The sequence below is a fragment of the Ptychodera flava genome (genome assembly GCF_041260155.1).
Source record: "Ptychodera flava strain L36383 chromosome 23 unlocalized genomic scaffold, AS_Pfla_20210202 Scaffold_23__1_contigs__length_28996876_pilon, whole genome shotgun sequence".
Classification (NCBI taxonomy): Eukaryota; Metazoa; Hemichordata; class Enteropneusta; family Ptychoderidae; genus Ptychodera; species Ptychodera flava.
In genome coordinates, this window is record NW_027248277.1 from 4128552 (window position 1) to 4155939 (window position 27388).

Here is a 27388-nt window from a genome sequence, read left to right on the forward strand (position 1 = left end):
AAGTTGAAATCCCTAATGATTTCACCACTAAAATTATTTTGGTTTTTTGTAACTTTCCAATAATTGAACTATTTAAAATCGTAATTATTTTTTTTCCGGTCAAATTAAATGAGTATTTACCATACGTGATTTTTGCTTTTTTCTCCTACATTTGAATTTTTTTGATGCTGAAATGTTGATTTAAGAATGGCCCATCTACATGATATATGGCATGTGATTAAACCAAAAATCAGCTAGAGCTGAGTTGTTCACAAGCTTTTGTAGTGGACTGACATACATAGATACATACGTACAGACAGACACACATATTTCTGCTGTGGATGGACAGACATACATAGATACAGACATAAATAAATACATGGATACATATACATACATATATACAGACAGTCAACACAGACATACGGACATTTTTCACCGTACTGGTAGACCCTCCCATATCAGGCCAATAAACCTGCAAATACCAGCTTGCTCAACTTGATACAGCTGCTTACCATATATAATATATAATAATATTTTTATTGCTTGCTTGTAAATATAGGATTTACATCACATTTGTGGCAATAAAAGTGTGATACAAAAATAAGTTAAAATTTTCTTCAATAAAGATAAAGTATTACAGTATAATACCGTGGTAATAGTACCATAATATAAACAAGATTTATTTACATTTTAACTAACGTAAACAAAGCCATGCTTATCAAGATCCCTTTAGAATAACAGCATGTCTCTAAGGTTAAAGAAACTTCAGCTTATTACTGAAAAAATTGTCTTTACCAGTATTTTCATGGTGTGTGCTTACAATAGCTCAGCACAGACAAGAGGGGTTTTCGAACATACGTTACCAAATAGGTAAGCCAGAGATAATAGTAACCAGCAAATTGCAATCACTTTATGTTATATTTTGTATTGGTGATTTATATGTTCTGTAATTCCAGTTTATCTTCCTGCAGATATCTGTGAAAAGAAAAAATGACAAAAACAGCTTACTTTTCATTTCAATGTTAGCATGAAATTCAATTTACATCAAGAGCAGTAAAATGGACATCAAAAAATCATAGCATATATTAAAAGTTTGAAATACTAGACAATGGTAAATTCATTAACGGGGTATTAATCATTTTGAGAAAGTACTTTAGTAATATGTCAAAAATACCGCAATTATACGGTGTCGCTCAAATTTGATCAGAATTGGTATATACCAGTATGGGTACCAAAGATCAACAATAAATGTTGTTTCTATCTGTTCAATGCAGGAAAATTCTATGTTGATGTTATGACAATGATTTCTGCACAGTACAACCAGAAAAACAAGAATGACAAAAGTAATTCAGGTCCTAAACTTTAGGTACTGGAGGTCAACTTTAGCAACATGCATAGCAGAAAGGCAGCTAGCCCCCCTTAGTTTGACCATAGACGGTCTTCCTCCCCTCTACTGTCTATGGTTTGAGCAGGTCTGTTAATATGTAACAGTTCATAAACAATGACAGGAAATGACTCAAGTCAGTGGAGTAAGCCTGTTTCAAGCCTGTTTCAGAATTTCGCTTTTTCTTACCTCATTTGCACATTTTTGACACTGACGTGTTCATTTGAACAAATTCACATCTCAACCCCTACATCTACCTGTACACCAAATACTGAGACGGTAGCTTTGGCGCTATGGGAGCCTTTGCATGTGACGGACATACATCTGCACATACCCACAAATATACAGACACAGACGCCACTCAGACTCATCATATAAGCTCTTTTTGGTATTTATATATAAAACCAAATATGAGCTAAAATTGATGTTGAAGAGCAGACATTGCCAAGAAGTTTGTGCGAGCAAAGCGATTTGTAATTATCACTATTAAACTTTAATACAAAAAGTGATCAAATAGTCAAAATAGAGATTTTCCTTTTTTCTCCCTGTGGTATTTGATTTTCCTCAAAGTGTAGTGGCGGAGAAAATGAAGTACTATGTAAATTTTATTTAAAAGTTAAGTGATACTGGATCATACATACAGAGTTACAGCATGCAACTTTACAGAGTATTGGATAAATGGCAAAAGAAGTAATATATTATGAAAACGTGTGGAAATGGCTCAATAGTGCTTTATTAGTGCTTAATTACAAAGAATGCAAAGGACCAGCTAGCTCACAAACACCAACACAGCTCCAGTGACCACTTACACAATTATCTAAAATTCTAGATCAAAGTTCGTGCATTCAACCATTTTTTCCTGTTGGCATTTCTTGATGAAAACTGTTTCATTGCTCATGTGGTGCTTTCTAGTTTAACTCATTTTTTTGCCTAGAAAGAATTCTGTGGATAAACCTAGAACTTTGGCATCTTTATTTGATATCAAATACTTTGACAATTATAAATAAAAGGATATTGCCTGTAGTTAAACTTGTACAGGAATGGCCATAAATTTAATTCTTCTGATACAGTCTCTAAATTTGACATGTTTCTCAGCATCTATATTTGGCACGCTGTTCTAGAACTGTGCACTTTGGCACTGTTGAAGACTATCCTATTATTTTCAAAGGGAAATGATATAATTTTAAATGTAATATTTTAATTCCTTTGATCAACAATCAGACATGAGTCAAATGCAACATATTTCTTGTTGAATCAGAACATTATAAAAGTTACAAAAAGCAAGAATAAACCACTTCAATTTGAAAATGTCAAGTTTCGCTTTTTACGCCCCTAGCCAAAATTTGGAATGAGCCATTGGAAGATTGCCAGGCATTGTCTTACTAACAGCCAGAATCACCTGAGTTGATTGCTGTCTACTATCTGCTTTGGTATTCATAATTGATCATGACACTAAACCAATGGTACCATACCATAAGACACAGATAAGCATTGCTATTTTCAGTAAAGGACTATAAAGTATACATACAGAATGACAATATGCAGACTTTGTACATAATTGCTCACTGTTGTGAGTCGAATGGTATGCCAGTGTGCTTGTGCCTACTTCTTAGTGACATTTTGTGTGATATCTACTGATTATATATCAACAATGATAAACAACTTTAGATGGAACAGTCCCACTGTAGTGCTGGTTGACTCCATATCTAGTTAATCTCTCTTTCAGTAATGATTTACCTGGGGTATGTCTGTAAACAATCACCATGTCCTACACAAGTTGACCTTAACTGAACTTTAGACCCATTACTGATACGAAGTCACCATAAACAATTTAGCAGCACAGCCATTTTGTTATAAATCACATTACCATAAACAATTTAGCAGCACAGCCATTTTGTTATAAATCACATTACAACATAGCTACGTGTGCTTACCAAACACGGAAAACCTTCCTGACACCTTTCAGGTCAAGTTTTACCAATTTCAGGAATATACTTAAAAACTTTCTATTCACATTCTGGTACTCCAAGTTGCTAAGAGTGATCTGTATCAGTAACTCATTCTGTTGATAGAATCCATCAAGCCAAATCAACCAAGGTATGTTATATTCTCTCCACCAAGTGTCACATTGTAAGTATTATGTTGGTGTTTTCATCAAAATGCAGCTTGGTCATAGATCTCTCAAGGACTTCCTGACTTTCATTAATATTAATAGTTGAATTTTTCTATACACTCAAAATGTAAACCAATGTTGTGAGTGAATTTATCATTACTATTACATGTATTTGAAATTCTCTTTGAAGAAATTATCTGCGTTACCAAAGGCATACATTAGAAATTGATAGCAAAATCAGCTCAAGACTCTTTTCTACATTTACTACATTAGGTTAACCAAAACATTTTATATCAATTGTGATGTGGATGTTTCCTACAGGAACTGGAAGTAACTAGGTTAATTTGATCACCAACTTCTGCTTTTTCTGTTATGTCAAGATAATTTCATATATGTCAGTTACTATAAAAAGCTTGAATGTACAGAATATTGCTTCCACCAAGGCTGGCTCATTTTGATATTTTGAAATCCTGCTATGTCTAAAATTTCGACATATTGCTAGTTAATTTACCAACAAAGAGAATTACTAGGTAATAAGAAAGACATGAACCAGCAAATTTGACACATAATTTAGTGTGTCTACAGTTTTTTTATGTACATCTCCAGTGATGATCGAATTATATCACATATGTGCAAATTGTGAAGAAATCTGCAATATGCATAGGACTTGCAGAGGACCAGCTAATTTTGAATTTAGAAGGTTAATTATTTTCACACATTTTTAGCTTGTGTTGCAAACTAAATGACAGTGACAGTGTAATCGCTATTATTTTCAATTGAATCTGCTCTGGATATCCATTACAGGCATATCTTTGACATATTATTTATTCACCAAAGTCCTAAAGATTTAGCTGCACAACCAACATTCCTTAAATTTAAAATTAAATATAAACCCTATGACAAGTGGAGTATCTTGTTATTGTGTCTTGTGTGCTCATTTTAAAACTGATTTTTATGAATTTCACTAAAATGTTTTATTTGTGTTTTTTTATAACAAAAGGCTTCTGAGCTATATCACAAGCAATAATGAAGTCTAATTAAGATAAGCTATCATACATGGAAGTCTTTTTCACTAAGTCAAAAAGTGCTTTATTTATTAAAAAACAAAACAATTTTCATTGTCCATTGTTTAGTGTATTATGTATCCTTCCTGTAAAAGTTGCAAAAATTCACAGCAGGATGAAATGCTGTTCTAGTGACTATTATCTGTGGTGAAAACCTGGATACATAAACAAACTAAAGATATAGGATGACAAATATCTTGACAAATATCTTGAAGTAAATGCACACAATGTTGTGGTCTGGTTAGTCCCTAATAACCAAGCTGTCGATGAGTGTTGGCAATTTGTAATTTGGATGGAAAATATTTCGAAATATCGTCGAGCAAACTTCCGCAAAGGGTGCTTGCGGCGGAACATGGCCGCTAGTCTATGGATATCCCATAGCTGTGGTGGCGGGGTTAAAATCGTAAAAGTCAAAACCAGCCCGTAAAAGGCATGAATCCCGTCTGAAAATACCACAGCTATGGACCCACAGCTAAATGGGACCTTGTGTTGTCACGGTTGTGCATTGATTATCCATGCGTTATTTTTACCTGACTCGTAATTTATTTTTCCATGTGTGATTTTATTTTCCAAAGAGATGTGTATAATTATTATTGCAATTTGTGTTGATATACAAATAAAGAAATCTTGATCGTATCTTGGTTCAGTTTAGTTTTAACCCCTTGACTACCTATGGCGCCGGATATATCCGGCGCCATATTGAATTACCATATACCTAGAGTGCCGGAAATATCCGGCACAGTTAAATAGGCGTATTTGCTTCGTTTTTGTTGCTAAAAATCCCGTAATTTCGGCATCGGCACGCAGCGCGACTAAGATTGATGTATTACGATCTGGCCTGAATGTGATTGCGCCCCCGTACGTCCGAGTATGGCCAAAATCCGGAAGCAAATGTCGTGACCCATGACCTCGACCCTGAAAGGTCAGGCATGATCACAGAAGAAGCGTCGCGCTGACTGTTTACAGTTTCAGAAGAAGGACGATCGCGAAGATGTTCATGGTTTGTTTTTTTAATGAAATGAAATGTTTATTTATTGAAAACAAATGATTTATATTTAAATATGTTCTATTCACAGCAATATTCGTGAATGAAACTAGAGGAGATACAATTTTTTACTATAAGCCAGTGAAATTTTACAGTAGCCGTATTAACATTATGACTGGTCACATGACTGGTCATGTGTTTCGTCATGTGATCTGTTGTTCCCTAAAATGTATTTTAAATATTGTGAATTATTTTTTGATAAATCATAACCATTTTAGATGCATGTTTCTGCAAGGAAGACATAAAGCAGGTGTTTACAAATATAAAATGTGTTGATTTTCAAATACAGAATCATGTCAGATGCTGATGTTTGTGGTTCATTTACTCTGCCTTTTGTGAGAAAAATCTTAAATAGGTACATCTATAAATAAAGTAAAGGGTAGTTATTATTACATATATGTAAAGACAATGTCATGAAAATTGCAACTGTATTCAAATTTGTGTCATTTTATGGATTCAAAACACGTCCTGATGCTTCAAATATTCATATTTTTTGCCAACTCTGGTCACATGATGTGTCATGTGATCAGTCACGTGACCTGGAAATACAAAACTTATGTATGAAAAAGTGGGAAATTTCATGCTGATTCAGAAAATATATGGTTTATTGGTACTTACTTAATTTTTACTCTAAGCAGTGTTCATGCAATGACCACACCCAAGATTTTATCAATATTTACATAAGGGGCCTGGTATATAGGAACACATTGGCCTTGGTAGTCAAGGGGTTAAGCGTGCGTGAATGAGTGCATGAGTGTCAGTTTATGTTATTGTATGATGCATCAGAAAATTGCAACATTGTGTCCTTTTTGTTGAAGATGGATATCTGTTAGAATTTGTAGCGCACAATGACGAAAAAGAAAACAAAACTCTCGAGAAAAAAATGATGGATGTTTTGCAGCGTTCTACCGTCATTTATTTTTGGTTTTGTGATCAACAGTGATAAAATAACTCCTTTATTTTTTAGTTAATTGGCGGTAAATTTTTACCGAATTACGGCCCTTGGCCGTTATTTAGCTACATGTGTGAAGCAGACAATGTAGCCATTTTCTGTTTAACGGCCCTGGGCGTACTCTCAGAAAAATCCGGTAATATGAATCAATTAAAGATTGGAAATAAACTTCACTCCTCTATATCTGTATAACATGTATGACATTCATTGCTAATTTCACACAAATCATAATACAAAACGGTGTTTACATATTTCCTATCTTATACCTCTCATTACATTTTCATATCTGCAGTGACAATGGCAAACTCACTCTCTGAGGCACTGTTTGTATCAACATCATGGAATACCGAGACAGATGACCTGACATCACAACCAACTAAAACACTGGTCAAAGATTTCTGTGAAAACACACTGAAGTCTGATGAAGTTTCTAAACTCTACAGTACTGTCCTTGATGTTGAAGTCAGTGAAGAACAGAAGAAAGATGCAGAGAGTGTTGGAGCTACTTTAATCCCAGCAACACGGAGTAAGTGGTTGAATCCTCAAGAAGACCCACCAGGAGTCAACTGGCTTGTACATAATGGCACATACTACCCGGGGCTGAAGGATTTGCTGAACATTAAACATGTTGTCAGCTTTACTCAGACAACAAAGAATGCAGCAGCTGCAATCCATGAAAGTCTTTTCCCTCAAGCTAAACTCCATCAACTATCTCCTCCTGAACCAAATGGTGTATTGTTTACTTTTGACGTTTGGAGTAAAGATGCCTGTGGTCTGGCAGGATATCACAGAGCTATAATCCATGATATCAGTGTAAGGAAGGGAAGAACAGGCGAACTACTAAAAGCATTCTCCACTGTGCTTGATGTAAAACTTACTGAAGACCAGAAGATAGATGCCGAGAAATGTGAAGTTACCTTGATTGCTGCAAAAGAGAAGAAAGAGACCATGAAAAAAGAGTTGCAAAATGTTGAATGGTTACTGAAGCATGAGATCTATTATCCAGACCTAGGAAAACTCCCAAACATCAAGTATGTGGTCGGTTATGCTCCAAAGACTGGAAGGGCTGCAGCATATATTAGACGAACACTCTTTCCAACTGCTAAGCTAGTCTTGATTAACCATGCCTGTCCAGAGAAAAACTGTCTCTTGGAAAATGGTGATGCGGAAGATCCTGCATTGGAAAAAGAAATGTTGGAAATGGCAAGTAAAGCTGATGTATTATTTTCCATTGGTCCTGCAATATATGAGTATTTTCAAAATGCTTACAGGGCAAAGATTGATGGAAGACAGCTTTCCGACATCCCTCATGAAGAGATTCTTCCACAACTTGGACAAGTTTACTTTGACAGTCAACCTGTAATTCTAGAAGGTATGAAAGGACATAGTCTACTGACATACGGACAGCTTGACTCACTTGAAGCGGTAAAAAGATGCACATCCATGGCGGCTGCTGTTGGAACTGTAGCAAACAAGGAATGTCTTGAGAAGCTCCTAGAATGGAAAATATTTGGCATTTCTGCACAGGATAACAACCTTGCACGAAAAATCCTAGCTGAAAATATGAAAAGTGGTAAAGTCTCCCCAAAACTCTACTCAGCACCATCAGCTCCAACACTGTTACAGTCAATTCAACAGTCTCACCTCTGCCTTCCTCCATCATGCTACACTGACTACAGTTTTGAAGGCTTGGAAGCAATGGCAGCTGGTCTACCAACAACAGTCCAAGATGATTCACACATTGCTGCTATGATTAAAAGATACTTTGGAGTAAATGAGGATTATTGTATTGTTACAGACACACCAGATAATCTAGCAGCCAAGATAACCCAAAACCTGGTCCACAATAACAAAGCTTTCAAGAAAGCACAGAGACTGAAAGAAGACTTGACTGAAAGCGAAGCTGTCGCACAAAGCTTGGCAAAATTTGTTTCTATATTCAAAGGGGGAGAAGCTGGAACACAAGATTCTGATAAACAAGGTAGTCACACTTTGTATCGTTTGCAATGGCAAATAGTATGTTCATGGCTAAAAACACAGTCCAGTGAATATGATTATATCATACTTTAGATGATAAAGAGGGATCAACTAAAATCATAATATATTTACGCAATTTCAAACAAAATGATTTGCAATCACAAAATGTTTATCACAGGGTACTGCTCCCAATGTGATATGTACAGAAGTGTATCTAATAATTACAAACTACAATATGAAAATTTGTTTGTATGGAATTTGACGATAAATTAATGAATATATTTGAAAATAAAGGTGATCATTTCAAATTTTAAATTCCACAGATATTAAGGGAAAAGAACAATAATGCAAGCAAAGATTACAACAACAGAACTCATACTGACTTCTCTTTCCACAGTGATACAACCTGACATACGTGTTACTCAAGACACAGAGAGAACAGACGATGTACAGATGCCAGTTACTGGAGAGAAAGAATGTGAAGATTCTATGAAAGCAATGCCAGCTGTAATGTCTGTCACACAAGATATGGAGGTTACAAAGACTACAGCTGTGAATTCTGGGATGTCAGTCACAAAAGATGTGGAGATTACAGAGAATCCAGAAAGTACAACAATGCACCCTGGGATATCAGTCACAGCAGATATGGAGACTACAGATACTACAGAGACCATGGCAGTGGTGTCAATAACAGAAGATATGGAGACTACAAACACTAAAGCAGTGCACCATGAAATGTCAGTCACAGAAGATTTGGAGATGACAGAGACTACAGCTATGAACCCTGGGATGTCAGTCACAAAAGATGTGGAGATTGCAGAGACTACAGAAAGTACAGCAGTACAGCCTGAGATGTCAATTACAGAAGACAGGAAGACAGGAGAAACAACAACAATGCACCCTGGGATATCAGTCTCAGAGAATACAGAGACTACCGGTACAGCTGTGCCTGAGATGTCAATGGCAGGCAATAGGGAGACAAGGAAAACAACGGCAATGCACTTTGGGATATCAGTCAGAGAAGATATGGAGACTAAAGAAATGCACCAGGGGAAAGTCAGACAGAAAATATCAAAAACCTCCAGAAACATCAAACAGACTGAGACACTTGCCACCCAAACAAAACGTAGATCTCTAAGGAAAAGAAAGCCAATCCATGAAAGTGACAAAACAATAAATCCTAAGATGGCGAGGGGAGAAGAAATTAGAAGTGGACAATGCAAACAATCCAAACAGGAACAGACTGAAATAAATAAAAATGGTCATATAAAAATCAAACAGACCAAACAACAGACACAGAGGACAAAAAAAATCAGCAGCAGTGAAAGGAAACAACAACCCGTAGATTCTACAACAGCTAGAGACAACACATGTAAGCTATGATTAAGATTTTTCATTTCATTTCACTGTTTACATAACGCTGTGATTGAATATTTTGCTGTGCTGCAAAATGTACAATGTTGGAATAATAGTTGCGTAAAAATGATTTCAAAGTACCGGTATATGGTCAATTAAGGTGAGACACTGCAATATTTGCATATGGGAACAATGTGGATAATTTTATTTGCACAATTTCTTCTTAGAGGTCCTGTAATAATGTACTCAATTTCATTGATTTTTTGTTATGACCAAGTCCCCTGGTAATACAGTGTCTAGATCTCAGGCATTGTGCAAAATGTCTTTGCAAAAGGGCTTGCAGTGTATTTTGCAGCCAACCTGGCATGAGAATCTAACATATGCAGGGACAGCAGAATACACTGCAAGCCTCAGTGCAAATATCATGATTACAGCAAACTTGCACTCCTGCCATGAGGGTCATAGTTTATAGCTTATAGTGGAATAGCAGAATACACCAGAGCCCTCATGCAAATGCCCTGAGTACGTCTTGCACTGTTTCACCATTGAGTTCTCTCATATAGCTACATGTAACACATATTGCCTGGTCATGAGGGCTATAGCCGTTTATTACCAGAAACACATCACTATATCCCGAGGCCGTAGGCCGGTATAGCGAGGTGTTTCTGGTAATTAACACACGGCAACGAGGGGTAATAGACAAGTGCCATAGCCTGGAAAAAGGCCAGGCTATAGGTGTTTTATAACACACCACATGCTTCATGTTGTATAGTTTTCAATGTGTTTTGATATTTTGCACCGCAACAATCCACAAGTTTACTGGGCGATGTTTCCACAGCGGTTTCAGTTGTACGCGGTACCACTTTCTTTAAAAAATATTCTAAGCATACCTAGCGACATCCGTATTTGCACTTTAATCTTTTGCATCGATGAGCTGTTCAAGTTCCTACGCTGTTGGAATGTTGGAAAATGTTTGAAAATCTGTTTTAGAGAATGTGTCGTCACCTATCCCGGAGGCACATCACGTTCTAGTCACCCGCCATTGTTGCAAAGCTGCAGACGACACTACAGTCAAGTGACCGGGCACTTTTCCAAATTTGGTCAGAACTATTTCCCTAGGGAAATAGCTTTTCAAAATATACCCTCTGTCGTCACTCTTGTCGATCCTGTTGGGACTATTAGATATCCTAATATTTTTCTTCGTTCAGCGAAGGAAAATACGAGTGACGTAATGACCGTGTCCACCACGAGTTGAAGACGAGTGGTGACACGGTCATTACATCACGAGTATTTTCCGAGCTGAACTAAGAAAAATATTAGGGAATAATATACTTATCACATGCACAAGCCCAGAATTCGTTAGTTTTTGCAAAATAAAATACGTTTTCCATGACGATTCCGCGTTTAAACCTTTGAACTATTTTAGGAATAATATCAGTACGCCGCGCACAAATTGTCAATCATTTCCAGTCGTCCGTCGTGTGCGTTTGCACTCACGTTCGTTCGTGTGTGGAGCAAATGACACCTCTCGGTCTACACGTACGCTACCTTCCGCAAAGTTATACTCTATTTCAAAGATAGCATAGTCCTAGAAATTTATCACAGACGAAGATACGCTATTTTTCAAGAACAAATATCGACTGAATCTTGACGGCGCGAACACTGTAAACGTCGCGCCTGACCCTGTTTGCAATGCGTACGGTACCCACGGTATACGTGACCAGCTTCGAGTTCGTTGTCTCCGCAAATTATTCACGTAATTCCTTCGGAATATTCAGGCGGTACACTCTTGTGTTTACATTGTTCGGATTATTAATGTGGTAGTCTGTGAAAATATCGATTTCATTACATGACTTTTGATCGTGGGAGAAACATCGGCCGCCATGTTGTTTGTTTACATATTTACGAGCACACCGAAGATGGACAAAAAAAGGTCTGACGCACCAAAATTGATGACATAGACGCGAGTTGTCGTGACATAGAACGACCAGAGAATAAATCCCGTATTTTTGTTCGGAGACGACAAACTTGGCTTGTGCATGTGATTCGATGAATTTATTTTCTTGTCACGTGACATATTCTGGTGAATCGCGACATGGAATGAGCTTGTGGCATGTTATAATATTGCATAATTATATTATATAATATTATATACTCTCAAGTTTGTCAGCACCGAGGTAAAGGTGTTATGGAGTGAAGATCCAAAAGCCCGGCTGCATGTATGATTGTAGTGGAGAGTTAATTTATACAAAATAAAGTATTTCCATCTGGTTTCTGTACACCAGATTCAAATGCTTTCACAGTGCACGTTGGACTTACTGAAAAATTCTACCAGCAACAAATGAGAGATCTTGACAGACAAGTTCAAACAAGGAGTATCAGGAAGAAAAAGGAACAATTGAAAGCAGCATGGGAGAAGATCAAAGCAGAAATGGACAAAACTGAATGTGAGGCTATAACAAATAACAATTCTGTCCAAAGAGTAGATCAAAACTGTAGGGACAACTTTGGTGAAGTTTCAGTGACCAGTATGAAACTAGATTCCTTGGCAATCTCACTTGACCTACCTACTCTGTATAACCTGTACAGATTGAAACAAACATGTCTATCTGGTAGTTTTCCTGACTCATTTGAACCACTATTGATAACTGATAAGATGAGAGAGGAGGCTGACAAAGTTGGATTACAACTCAAGTTGAAAGCAACATATGACCAAGCCAGATTTGATGAACTGGAACTGTTCTTCATAAATAGTAAGCTTAAAATTTCTTTATTACACTAATTAGTTAAGCTATCTGACTTAATGGCACAGTTGATGTTTCAGGAGTTTATGACAATAACATACTGATAACAATCAGATTTTGTCCCATATTTTTATAAAGTATGTGACAAACGTGAGACATAGGTCAATGTGTGAGCTGCTACAAGTTCTGCATTTTTTGTTCTTGTGCGTTTTTTGTTTTGTTTTTCAGAGTAACTATAATCACCACAGCCTATTTTTTTGGTTTTTTAGTTTCTTGTTTGAGCCGCCACACTGTACTTTGCATTTCTTCAACGGTTCTTTTTGGTTATAAGGCAACTTAACGATTCATGAATAATTTGCACTAAAGATGTAATACCAGGTATATCTAGTCATCGTCAATCTGCCTCACTTGGCACTTTGTATCTTACACATACCATATCTATGCTTCTGTCAGACATACAGAAAAATCACCTTCTGCATTACTATTCAATGCGTTTCTATACTCTAACCTTTATTATGTTGAAAAGATCACATATATGTTAATCTTGTGTACACTTCCCACCAAGTGTAAGAGTTTCATTTTAATTTAAAGAACAATTACATAGCTATCAACATTAGTAATTTTACAAAATCATGTTATCTTTCAAAAGGCAAGTTGTCATGATAGTTTCTATAACTTGTCATTCAGGAGATGGTGGTGGACTGGAGCCTGTAAAACTCTATGATGATTTCAATGTAGCAAATGATGCTGAAGAGATAACGGTACCCATTGATGTAAGTCATTTATTGAAAAGCAAACAGGTCATTATGCTTATGTAATAAAGCAGACCTCATTATAGGACATGTAATTTTTCATTGTTGCTCAGAACTGCTTTACTGAACCCTGTCAACAAGATGTTAATTAAGGGAATATGTAGAATTGAGGGGGGGGGGGTGGGTAAAGAGGAAACGTCTTGTCAACTGTAGTCTATCACAACAGCCAAAATTGTTACAACTCCCTCTGTTGGCAAGAACAAGTTTGGAGGCCCTACTTACAGAAAAACAAGAATATATATATATATATATATATATATATATATATATATATATATATATATATATATATATATATATATATATATATATAATTTATAACTAGTCAAAAACAGGACTTATGCTACATATGTTCTCTGTAGCAATCAGCAGACGAATATAAAATACAAAATATTCCTCTGATGAGCGCTATATACACATGTAGCGTGAAACTCTGAGTAACGACTTAGTCCTGTTTTCCTCTTGTTATCAATTTTTTACCGTAAATCGCTCTGCCATACTGTTATTGAGCACTGTTTTACACTGTAAAGATTTCCGAACTTTAAAGGATATATATATATATATATATATATATATATATATATATATATATATATATATATATATACATATATATATATATGTGTGTGTGTGTGTGTGTGTGTGTACACTAGCACAGTTAACGTTAGGACTAGAAAAAAGAGCACACATACATGCATGAAGTTAGCTATGCATACCAAATTTTTTTCACTGTGAAATCAAATTGTAGATAAATTGATCAGCCTTACTGTAATTTTTTCAGTTCATTGCCACCTTTCTAACACCTTTATAATAGTGACTATTAGTCTTGCATAATTATATTAAGTCATCAAAATAACCTGCAAAAACTTCCAGTGTGATATCTGTATAATTTGCATCTATTAAAACATCTGAATTTCAAGCCGCATCTTGCCCCAACACTGTTTTCTTTCTGTGGTCAGCTACCTTTTGCTGTCTTTCCGTTATTGTGCTTGTGTCCTTGCCTATGTCACACAGAATGGCATATATGATGCCATTAAAACCAATGTGACTTCAATCATACATATCCTAGCTGTTGTACTTTGACATTAACAATTTCAGGATGAAGACACAGTCACTGATCAGACATCTGACACAATGGTCACAGAAAGAGTTGATAGTAGTTCTCAGACTGAACAAGGAGAGTGTAAGTAACTGACATTTAGGTTTGTGTATATCTGTCAGAGAACACCAGATATTCAAGTCCAAAACCACATAAAATCTACATTCTGATCAGTGTTTATAATTGTCTTCTGAGGAGTATATCATCATTGGCATCTGAATCCTCACATATATCCCACAATGCAATTGTGACCTTTTACCATTCTCCTTCTCACCCCGGACATCCACTGTTTGATCCAATGACATAGTATAAATTAGTCACTGAATTTCTATCAAATTAAATACTAATGCCATGAAATGCTAAACGTTTATTTGGATATTTGTACATTTTTGTTGCTGTCAGCCTTAGATGATATCCAATCTAAATATGAGATGGAAACTCTAGAATCTCAACTGAAGGAGGCAAAGGAAGAGAAGGGTACCTTGGAAGAGAGATGTAAGGAACTGACACAGAAGTTAGAGAGTACTGAGCAGTCATTGGTCAGTCAACGTATTGGGAACAGTGTGGAGAGAGAGAAATTACAGTCTGAACTCAAAGAGAACCAGAAGCTGGTCAAGGAACTTCAGAATAAAGTGGATGAATTAGAATATAAATTGGAACTATCTGACCTGAAGAAATCAGGAGAGAAAGGTACAGCGTCTTTGACTTTGTATCATAGATTAATTTGGATATCTTTGAATGCATCATTTGCTGAAGTAATTAAATGACTCAATGTGAGTCAATGTGTGGCTTCTGTTTGGTTGGCGTTAGTCAACACTTGGTGAAATTTGGCATGGCAAAACTTTTGCAATGACAAACAGCCACCTATCATTGCAGCAATAAATTAAGTTTCCAATGACTTTACTTTCATTTTTCATCAAATAATCAAAGAACATCCTAAATAGTTTTGGAAATCTGAAAATGTTGGCATTGTTGAATATCATTTCAATCTACAATAATTTTAATGATGTATACTCAAATTTAGGGTTTTTTTGGTAATATTAAACATTTGCTGTGAACCAATAATAATTCAACTTGATATTAACTTAACGATTTTTGCTAATATATGTTATCAACTAAACTACATCCCAGTAAACAAACTCAATAGCAATACATTCTATTGTTTTACTGACAAAACAGTGGATTTCTATCCCTTTAAAAATGTCTCCTTAGTATATTAAAATAGTGACATTCAATCCTTGTGAAAATTGAATGCTTTTACAGTAATCCTGCTTTATTTGCCATGGGTATTTATATATCCCTTTGAACCTTGACCTCATTCTAACTTATCTTTAGATTTACAGCCTAGCAGTGGGTAAAAGTGACATAAAATCAGTTTTGTTACATCAGGCAGTTTGTTCTCTGATTTATAAGAATAAGTAATTCCTCAAATATTATGTCATTAAGTCATCAGTGTAAACAAACACTTACAACATGCACAAGCCAAGTTTGTAGTCTTTGAACATAAAATACCAGGATTTATTCTCTGGTCGTTCTAAGGGGGGGGCAGTCGTATCCGTATTGACCCCCCCCCCCCTTTCAATGAAAGTACCACAGATGACCTCACCACCACTTGATATTTCCACATCCAGAGTACTGCAAGAAGGGGAGTGCTCTCATCCACACCACACACTGAGCCTCAAAGTCATGTTCTGAACTCAATATTTTCATAGACTACGACGATAATAATCTGAACTATGGACGCATACGAGTATAACACTAGTCTATTCCTAAGGAATTACATATTAAATAATGCTTGGAATCAACAAACTTGAAGCTGGTCACATTACAGTGCCATCTGTTAGCATTGAAACCAGGGTACAGCCGGTTGATTATGATGTTACACAGTGTTCACGCCGAGATTCAGTCAATTTTCATTCTCTATTTTTAAAATCTGGTATGACTTTGCAGAAGTTACATGTTTGTGAGGCCATCTGGCAGTTGCTCCATACACAGACATTAGGGCCATGTTCTTTGCCCACGTGACCTACTACTAGAAACGACTGACAACTTGACCACAATATTACCCAAAAAGTAGTTCAGAAGTTTAAATGTATAGAATTGTTAAGGAAAACTCCTTTTCCTTTGAAAACAAGTCATCGAAAGATGACACAGTCCCCGCTGTTTACATTGTTTGGAATGTTTAGTAGCTGTAAACTACTGATAATTGTGTTAATATTGAATTCTGAGTATCATGTCAATAACATTCAACATCTAAGAATTCCTAGGGTTTCTGCGAGCCCTCGAGGCAAATATCTCCCTTGCTCTGCCGTACGGGAAATCGGCAACACACGGCCCTTCCATTGAGAGCAACATCAAATTATCTACATTGCCGTCGGAAAATCTACTACGGGCTCCTGTTTTAGCAGCTGAAGCCCTTTTCGCATGCAACCAAGGATACAGGAATTACTACTGCAATACATGTCAATTGTCGAACTGCAGGAAACCTTTCCGCATATTCTTGAATTAGCAAACGACATGACTCCGAGTTCTCAGCGTAAACTTCGCTTGTCTGAAGTCGTTTCTAAACGCGTTGCCGTGAGTGCTCACGGTTTACGTAGTCTGATCCAAGATGATCGATGAAGTTTCAAGTGCCTCGATACCGTAGTCACGGAGTTCATTGTCAATCTCTGGGTATTTACTTGCATTTATGACTTTGTCAAGACACAATAGGATATTAGTACATGTAGTACAGTTGGCAGGAAATCGCTCCTCCGTTCGCTGTATCAAATGTTCGGCGCGATGAAGCGTCGACGCGAGTTTGCACAGGCAAGGCGGATGACGCAGCTCTCATTAGCATATGTCAGGTCGTGTGGTTGGCTTCGATTTCTTCTCTGAACTCGCGTTCATGATTCCATTAAATCTAACACTGTCCGTAATTCTGCGATGGTCGACTGTATCATTGGTTGTATTATCGAAAGGTTGCATTCATGATTCCTTTACATCTAACACTGTCCGTAATTCTGCGATGGTCGACTGTATCATTGGTTGTATTATCGAAAGGTTTGCATCCTGACTATGAAAGACAAAATTACATTGGTCAATGATCGGCATCATCAACATGCATGTCATGGCTATACGAACGAATATTGTTTGCTTCAGCAAGCCGTCTGCAACGTTGTTATTTGCGGCATTCATCACCAAACTCCAAAAACAGCGCGGGCCTTCGCACCGTTACGCTCCACCAAGGGATAGCCATCGGGCAGAGCATGGCTCCTTCAGACTTTGAAAGTCGACGTTCTTTCTCGAGTATTTTATTTCGATCCCGTACTAGCCGTTCTTTCAACTTCCGAGTAGCGAAAAAAGTTGAATATTAATGACGGTTTTTCGGTACTGCATTACTTTGCGGACGGCATCATTCGTGGCCAATGCAGTCGACGTCGAACGCCGCCTTCATTTTTTCGTCCCGTCATGACGGACCGTCTGATCCCAAACAGATAGATAACTTTGTCAAACAGCCACATTTCAGAGCACGTGTTCACTATCACTGCATGTGATCACCAGCGATTCAAATCGTCTGACCATACCATTATTTTACGGGAGCCCGCATAAACAACCGTAGTGCTTGTCAACGATGACGTTTAAAACTGACGAGATGACATTTTTTGCAAATTACTAAAGCTTTCTGTGGCTCTCGTTCATCACGACAGACAACGCTTGACGCCTAAAACTCCTAAAACTGACCAACCGAAACCGTCACCAGTCCTGCGAAATACCTTTTGGAATCGACTACAACCTTTGCTAGCGTCTCCCCCATAAATAATCGTACAGTCCGGTGATTTACGTCATCAGTGTATTTACATGATCCAAACATTGGCTTCAGATTCGGATTCAGAGAAAAAAGTCTGAATAAAAGACATCAAGAGTAATTTTGGTGACTAAATTGAATTATTTTGAGATAATAAGGACTGTGCATCAAGAGACCATTATGGTACTACATTTATGCCCAGTTACAAAACTATCGCTTCACAGATGCCACAGAAATCGTTGATGACAGGTGCACGGACGGAAGGACGCCAGGACGGACATGACCTAACCCATTAAGTCCCGCTTGCGGGGACTTAAAAACAATGAATTCTTGGCTTGTGCATGTGATAAGTATTATATATTCCCTTATATTTTTCTCCATTCAGCTCGGAAAATACTTGTGATGTAATAACCATGTCACCACTCATCTTCGACTCATGGTTACATGGTCATTACATCACTCATATTTTCTTTCACTGAAAGCTGAAAAAAATTAGGGAATTTTATCTAATTCAACAGTACAGTATGTGCACGGATACAAATACAGAATATAGAGTGATGCTTAGAGCAGTTCTAGATATCTAGAATTGCACCCTGCAACCAGTTCTAGATATCTAGAATTGCACCCTGCAACCAGTTCCAGATATCTAGAATTGCACCCTGCAACCAGTTCCAGATATCTAGAATTGCACCCTGTAACCAGTGGATATCTAGAATTGCACCCTGCAACCAGTTCCAGATATCTAGACTTGCACCCTGCAACCAGTAAGATATCTAGAATTGCACCCTGCAACCAGTTCTAGTAGGTATTCCAAGTGAAAATTTTAAAATCACTAAATTGCTTTTTTGATGCATTTTCAAAAGAGTGCTTTGGAAATGATGAAAAATACTTTTTATCTGGTCAAAATCGATTCAGTCATTCAAAAGTTGTGAAGATTTTTGTGTATGTAAAACCTTGCGGCCGAAGGTCATAGTATTGGAAAAAAGTTAAAATTGATGAAATCATAGATTTTAATAGGCTTGTTTTCCCTGAAATACATGACTCTGTAACAAATGTGATGCTAAAAGTATTTAAAAGTAAATTCTTTTTACAAAATAATTTAATCTTTTACCAAAGGAAATTTACTTTTTGATGTAAACATATCCAAATATGGCAGTTTGTCCAATTCTGCATCGCGGAAAATTTATAAAATGACTGAAAAATACAAATTTTGGCAGATTTACAGTCATTCTGATGCAAAATAATTGGTGAACTTACAAAGCATTCTTAATCTATATGCAGTGCTACTGAAGTGTAATGAAAAAAAGGGAAAGTTCATGCAGGAAAGGTAATTAGATAGTCAGAAATGCAGTGTTAAGTTTGACTTTACTGCAAAATGTGCCTTTGCGGGCCACCAAAACATAGGGTAAAATATGAAAATTAGCTATGTTTGGTAAAGTCTACTCAAGAGCATTGATGTTTAAAAAGTACAACCAAAGCATATCAGCAAAGAAAAACAATTTTTCAACAAGTTTCAAATATAAATATGGTAAACTTACTTCCCAGATCACTGTAATTTTGACCAAAATGTCACTTTTGTACAAAAATGACATTCACACCGGATGATGAAATATGAAAAGTTACCATGTACAAATGTATACGCAATGTCTGAGCAAGTATTTTATAGTGTCAAACCATCTTTTCTGGGTTTTTATCTCTAGAAAACCCTTTGTTATGAGCACCAATGAACATTCAGCAACAAAACTACTCTAAATGATAAAAAATGAGTGACAGAAAAACCCATTTATGCAAATTTCTCGCTTTGAATGAGTCGCCACTGGCCCTGAGATCAGAGCCTGCATGAATGTACTTTTGTTGGTTAACCACCGGCTAGAAATTAGGAAATTTTTGAAATGTTCATGAAGTTCATAGCAAAATTTTGATGAAGGAATATCTACTTTATTGAAAATAAGCTATACCAAGTGTTTCCATGGCAACCATTCTTTTAATTAAATTTTTAGTTATCAACAAATTCCTTCGGTATGCCAATACAGCTCGTCTCAGAACCAGACATACTTATATACACACATGATTTGGCAACACCCTAAAATTAAATAATTTTCAACAGCTCTGATTTACATTTCATAATTTCCTAAACATTTCTTGTTTTTTATAACGCCTCCAATTATGTAATTAGATATTACTGTACCTTTAGAATATGAGGTTTTAATCTTACCATGATCCACAATATTTTTTGGTCGTTGGAAACATTCAATTGAAAGTAAGTGGAATTTGAAAACTGTTGATGAAATGCTTTTAATTATTCTATGTGAAGTACCAGTTTCGATTGCAGATACTACAACAGAAGAGTTCAACACTGCCAAGATATGAGTACAGTACACTGAATTTTGAACTTCAGAGTTATGAAAATGACTGAAGTGTGTCGCAATAAAGTTTCTTTTATAAATCAATTGTTTCATTCTTTTCTGAGATTGTAGAGACTAAGGACTATTAAAGGATATTAGTAACTTTCAACCAGGAAAAAATACCAATACGTGGAAAGGATCAAAACAAATCAACTTATTTATTTCGTTACATATTACAAAACCGAAAGGAAACACATTCTCATTTAAGTGATTAGGGCTAATTTTATACTTGTCGATGTTTGATGATGGAAAGGAACAGAATCATTATAAAAAACTACGAATGAACCTCAAAAGCAACAAAATTCCAAGCATAACATTACACTGTGGTTCAGAATGTTAATTTATAAAGTTTGCTCAAATGTACTTTGAAAACGATAGTATTTTGACAGCCGCATCGGCAGCTACTTACTAAAGTCTGTTAAAAAGAGTACTAAATATCGTTGTTTTCAGGTCAACAAGTGATTGAATCGAAAAATGGTTCATGAAACGGTAAAACAACCACTGATAAATAAGTAATTTTTCTCAAGAGTGACTTCAAACGCCTCGCCTGAAAGAAAATTTCATCCCGTTTCACAGAAACTGACCGTGTTTTCAAGTGCCATAGCTATGAACGATAGGTCTGGGGAATCCCTGCGAAAATCGCTCAAACTCGTCCACAACATTGATCGTTCGCTTTTGAGCTGCATGATTCACCTTGTCAAAAACATTTTTATTTTGTAAATAATTAATCAAATTTCTTTCGTTTGATAATTAAAAGTCATTATGATGTTTTTAGATGCTTTAGAAAAATTCAAACCCGCTAAAAAAGCGACTATTTGGCCAAAATTCAAACGAAAAACACGAATCTGAACCAGTTCTAGATATCTAGAATTGCACCCTGTAACCAGTGGATATCTAGCATTGCACCCTGCAACCAGTTCCAGATATCTAGACTTGCACCCTGTAACCAGTTCCAGATATCTAGAATTGCACCCTGTAACCATTGGATATCTAGAATTGCACCCTGCAACCAGTTCCAGATATCCAGAATTGCACCCTGCAACCAGTTCCAGATATCAAGAATTGCACCCTGCAACCAGTTCCAAATATCCAGAATTGCACCAACCAAGCAACCTGTTTCAGATTCTAAATTGCACCCTGAGCTTGTTGATCACTTTTTCAAAATGCAATCTTTGACCCATCCCAGATAATGGACACTCAGTTTGCTGTTGTTTCTTGCTTTTGAGGTTGTACCTTACTTCTTATAAGACCTACAAGGCACTCTCTAATACCACAGCTGTTGCATTGCAGGAAAATCTACTTACCGTAAAAACAAAGTATGTTTGATTCACTCAGCAAAGCTTTGACATGATCTGGTACCAAGGAAATCCTCCTTTGAAGTCCTGGACTCTTTCACCATTGTACCAACCCTGTCCCTGAAACAGAAACAATATAACTCATAAAATCTGAAGCTATTCAATAGATAAAAACATCACTTCACGTCGATTTAAGGTCATGTTGTTAAAAGAATTTCAGTCCATGATAAAATATGACACAATTTAAATCAAACCCACAAAATACTTACAGATTCCACAAAGGCAAAGACATACACTATAGTATAGGCATGACTTGACTCAGATTGTTGACTACAGTTCACATTAAGGTCATTGATGTCATGCCATGCCTGTATTCATGATAGGAACAGCAAATTATGAAGAAAGTACTTTTTGTTTTTGATAAAGCATATGGTAGGAGAAAAATTCTGACAGGGTAAAAATGTAAAAGTCAGTTTGTAGAGTAGAACTGATTTGACCTATTTTATTGAAATTGATGCATTCTTGGACAGATCTGAGATCAGAGTGCACATTGCAGCTTTAGTGAAAGGTATAGTAAGTGACTCATTTGCTGACTGCATTTATCAGTTTACATTTGTGAGACATCAGTGGTCACCAGCAGTTGAACAGTTGTCAGAGACAGTTGTGATCTGATTTTATGAAAACTTCTGCATCTGACTGAACTTGTAAAATGTATTGAGTGTATAAAATAATGTGCATCTGCTCCTTGAAACCTGACAAAATTTTCCAGATCTCATAGGGCCAACCATTGCTAGTAGGATGACTGCTGATAAACATCTTGCACCTTTATAAGATTCTTCAGATGCTCATTTCATTTCACAATCTAAAGGAGTCACTGTTTTTTATTTTATTTTCAACCAACTTTAAAGCCCCAGTATTTGTAACTTTTAACCTTTTTTTATGTTCGAAATTACATGTTATTCTCTTACATCCATCGTGAAATGTTGTTCAGTAAAGAAATAGCCAAATTTGTGCTCTGTAGTAACATACAAACGCTAGATATTGCCCGATCGAGTTGGATTGCCGCGCGGGTTTGTTGACAATTTGCAGGCTGTGCACGTGATCGAGAACGCCGATACTGATGACATCATCAAGCCTGCAACATTCCTGGGGCCTTGCCATGCCACGCCACACTGCCCGGGTAATCGCCCATGGTCGCCGGCTGAATGACCTGCGAATGGTTTTATTTTGTTCTTCTCCGTTCAAATACGTACTGTACTGTGTTTCAGAGGATACAGAACTTTGGCAGAGGAGGCTAACATTCTATTCTGGTACCGTGTGCGTTATATACGGATTATTCAAACTGCAGTCGGCAGTGCACCGATGCGCACCCTGCAGTTGGTCACTTAGAACTCCGGGTACCGATGTAAAATCAAGACGACACTATATACACTTGGCTCACTTCTGTAGGCAAATAGCTATCAAAATTGAGTAACTTGAAGTAATAAATTTCAGCTGATTGTCGCTTTAGCGGCAAGGTGATTGCGAAATCGAAGCAACATAGTTCCACAATGTATGGTAGGCTGTCGAATGCAGTGAACGCGATGGCCTTTGGCAGCAAGTAAGGGAACCGTCAGTATTTACGACCTGGGGGTCATTCAAAAATTGAAAGTTATAAGGGGGTGCTCAAAATGTTTTTTCTTTGTCTTACTCTGTCCTCAATGACATAATGATTAGTTGATTATATATATTTTACTCTGATACATATTAAATAAAAAGAAAATAAATACTCTAACAGTACAAATAAATATCAACTAGATGAAGCAAGGCAAAAACTACAAGTAGGTGCTACTACTAGCAATACTTATTATGAAAGAGAAGATAGTGACGATGAGAATGATATCGTTGTTCATGTACGCACCAGCGACATTAAAGATGAGGATCAACAGTGGTGATGATGATGTCACACAGTAGTTTTCTGCAGTCGTTACCAGGGTTGGAAGGAGAGGCTGGGTCATGGAGAAATGTTCTCGACAGATATCACTATAAGTGCACAGGATCTAGGACAAAACTGAACTGTTGTGAATTCATCCTTTATATTATCATAGAAATGTATATTTTATTTGACTTGAGTTCAACAACCATTTGGACATTTAACCATACCATAATGACATGCTACCCATCCAAATTTAACAATACTATATGGTCGGAGACTGCTTATTAGGTGAGCTTTTATATCTACATATTATTACATATTATTACATGGGCTCAGGTAAGCCAAACTTTCTGTTAGAGAGGGGGTTACTCAAAGTCATCATGGTTGGCTGGGGTGCGACTCAAAATTTCGGAGTTTCTAATGTAATTCCTCCGACCCCCAGATCGTAAATAATGACGGCTCCCTAAACAGCTGTGAACGCCTGAGTCAGAACGATCGGGACCAGTATACGCACTGCTGTATCTCAGCGAAAATTTAGAAAAAAACAATGGAGCTACTGCTAAGAAATTTACAGACTCTTGGCTCTTGATGCATCAGTTACTGAGCTTTTATACTGGTAAAAAGGCATTCTGAATACAGCGGTAAATTTCCTCCCAAACGAGAAAGGATAACACGCGGGCATTCTGCAATGGACGCTGTCAATTTTACCTTGCTGCAGGCCCCACACCAATCTCGGCCCGGCCCCGCTGCACTTGTACAGTCTACTACCTCCATGTAGTACAGCCTTACAGGACTAGTAGCCGGCCAAACACACAAAAAACAACGTCGCAGTGTAAAATCCGTAGGTCAGAACCGTTGATCATAAATTTTCAGAACCAGTGATGTTTAAAAGTTTTGTATTGATCACTTCATTTAGGTTTATGTGAATGACTTTCTCATCGAGCTGCGTCTATTGTCCCGGGCATTGTCCATGCAAATTTGGGGCCTGCCTTAGCTCCCTCCGATCGTCTGTAGACTACAGCCTGAGCAAATTGTACAGTTGTGAAAGTCAGATATGTATCATGAATTTTATACAAAAATATAAACAACAGAATCAAACCAAGAGGTTAGTTTGCTGTCGGGCGGGTGCGCAGGGGACGACTTTGCAGTGAGGCCGGGATCTCTCTTGTGTTCGAACTTCCATCGCATCGCAGCTAGCCGATACTTGTTGTACTACTGTAGTCCTTGTGAGGATTAGATACCCGTTACGTTCGATATTATTTTGAATCACTTTTAAATTTAATAAGTAAGACTTTTGTACTGCATTCAAGATATAATTTTTCCTTTCTGAGCGTTTTCAATTACGCCGTACGGCAACGATATGCGAAGTTGATAGGCTGTGTTGCCTGCAGCGTAGCCTGGCCGTACACAAAACTTCGTTTGAGTAGACGGAGCAGAATCAGTCCCGTCATTTATTTTCAACGAAATTTTCATTATACTCCATAATGGAAGAAACGACTAGTTCAATGATTACAATGGTGAAGTGTTGAATTTTAATATTATGTTTTTCTCTCTCAATTCATTCAGCAAACTTGATCTCCGTACCATCGGTCACAACGTGCAGTGCCTTGCATGAAGCTTACAATCGACTGCCTCCGTCGTTAGTTTAGCTGTTCAAGACGTTTGTTTGCACGGCTCATTATAGTCGGAACAATCTGTAAACACTTACATATTTATATCTTTCCGGTATTCACCCAACTTTCGCGCGTTTTTAGCTGAGTCTCCAGTTTCGATGGACCAGACCTTTTCGAAGAGCGTATGGTTTCTACGGACGCCACAGTAAAACTTGCGTAGATGTGGTTGAGCATGCGCGGTGGTGTGATTACGTTTCGTTTCGTGTGTCAACAAAGCTGACTTCTGGTCCGGACAAGAAGTCATTTTTCACTCCTTTTACTGTTAATCGTGAGGCGGGCTGGGCATGCAAACCATGCGATTCAGTATTAATTATGGTCTACTTTCACATACTGAGGATGTCATTTTAATCAAAAATATGAAAAAATTGTTAAAAGTTACAAATACTGGGGCTTTAAGTTAACAGTCATCCGTCAGGTTTAACTTACTGTACATAAAAACAGCTTCAAATGCTACCAAAACATACAAAAGTAGAGTCCAAATTGAAAATCTTGCTTTGTGATTTTTTATGGATATTTACTGATGCACAAATCATAGAATGAGGCACCGTGGACCAGTGGTTAGGGTAACGGACTCACTATCAGAGGTGGTGAGTGTCAAGACCCGGTGGTCCAGAGTAATGGTCTCACTGTCGGAGGACGGTGAGTTCAAGAATCTAGCACGGTGTTGTGCCCCTGAGCAAGGCACTTTACTCCTCAGTACTCCATTTGGGGGTTTAGTGGGTTATGTGTATACCTCATCCTGTAATTGGGCTAACGCCCGTTGGATGATGGACTGATAAAAAAATGTGCAGTTTTTAAATTTACCAACCCAACAATAATTACCTTGTACCGGTAGAGTTTTGTACAGTTCACAGACTTCATATACAGAACTCTTTAAAGCATTTCTTTTTCATGCCACAAATTATCACCTAATAATGGTATAAACTTGAGTTAGCAATGAAAACACTGAAACCTACACGCTCACATATTCCCTATGGCAGACATACCACATAAAGTATGTAATGTTTTGTCATATACAACTACAAATTGCTACAAATTTGCCAATATCGTTGATGATTGGGGCAGAGTTGATTAAAAACGTGGTAGCAAATTTCTGTGGCATATTTTTATGTGGCATACTTAATAAGTTTACATAATTACAAAAAATTCTCTCGGTACCAGAGGCTATATATTTCTTGAGGTTGGGTCATCCCAGGGTACACTGGCCAAATACATAACACTGCCTGATAATACCTATAGTACAATGATTGTTCCCAATCACACCAATTTGTGTCTATTCCCATTTAGACTGACCAACACTTTGCCACAGGCATATGGCAACCAATTTGGGTCATTTCTGTTAATGCAAAATTCATAGATTTGTCGCATTAGAAAAGGACATTGTTTATCAACTTCAAATATAGCAGTTAATTAGTTATTTATGAAGTTTAATCAGCAACACAGCTCAGTGAAGCAGAAAACTAGCTGACAATTCAGTTTAGGGGCTGTGTCAATACATTACTGATTGCAAATGTTGCATCCTTGGTCTGTTTCAAATTTGTTAAAAGTCCATGATGGGACCATTGAAAACTCCAGATTTGCATCTAAGCACGGACAGGGTCCACTTTGCTCAAATTGAACTCTACTTCACGCTATTACACTGCAGTAACCTACATTGCACCTTAATTCAGTTGTTGTTTTGGTTTCGAGTTGTTGGCAGAGACCCACACATAAATGAATCTTGGTTGCAGAATGCTAATAAACTTAAAATCCTACAACCAGTTCCAGATGTCTGGAAATGCCGCC

At 37.1% G+C, this 27388-nt stretch overlaps 2 protein-coding genes and 1 long non-coding RNA gene across 4 annotated transcripts in view; 2 read left to right on the forward strand and 1 right to left on the reverse strand.

Moving 5' to 3' along the window:
- Positions 1–895: 895 nt before the first annotated feature.
- The window catches only part of LOC139123488 (uncharacterized), a 28816-nt gene continuing 2323 nt past the window's right edge, over positions 896–27388 (reverse strand). The window contains exon 3 of the long non-coding RNA XR_011549694.1: positions 896–957. This is a non-coding gene — a long non-coding RNA (uncharacterized lncRNA). The remainder of the gene's footprint in view (positions 958–27388) is intronic.
- Positions 3243–9470, forward strand: LOC139124276 (uncharacterized). Its single transcript, XM_070690418.1, has 4 exons — positions 3243–3463; positions 6833–8521; positions 8915–9254; positions 9383–9470. Exons 2-4 carry the CDS (start codon positions 6838–6840, stop codon positions 9468–9470), a joined length of 2112 nt encoding a protein of 703 aa, XP_070546519.1. The 5' UTR covers positions 3243–3463; positions 6833–6837.
- The window catches only part of LOC139123462 (tripartite motif-containing protein 2-like), a 31233-nt gene continuing 13397 nt past the window's right edge, over positions 9553–27388 (forward strand). Inside the window, exons 1-5 of one of the 2 annotated variants that reach the window (XM_070689610.1) lie at positions 9553–9889; positions 12159–12626; positions 13305–13390; positions 14528–14612; positions 14931–15218. In XM_070689610.1, coding sequence (XP_070545711.1) covers positions 9559–9889; positions 12159–12626; positions 13305–13390; positions 14528–14612; positions 14931–15218 — 1258 coding nt within the window. In that variant the 5' untranslated portion in view covers positions 9553–9558. The remainder of the gene's footprint in view (positions 9890–12158; positions 12627–13304; positions 13391–14527; positions 14613–14930; positions 15219–27388) is intronic. The other variant, XM_070689611.1, reaches the window with a different exon arrangement.

What these genes read in the sequence shown, in the direction of transcription:
- LOC139124276 (XM_070690418.1), top strand. Translation starts at nt 6,838, where the DNA reads ATGGCAAACTCACTCTCTGAGGCACTGTTTGTATCAACATCATGGAAT. An exon ending in ACAAGATTCTGATAAACAAG is followed by an intron (nt 8,522 to 8,914) that starts GTAGTCACACTT and finishes CTCTTTCCACAG; the next exon opens with TGATACAACCTGACATACGT. An exon ending in AAAGCAGTGCACCATGAAAT is followed by an intron (nt 9,255 to 9,382) that starts GTCAGTCACAGA and finishes TGTCAATTACAG; the next exon opens with AAGACAGGAAGACAGGAGAA.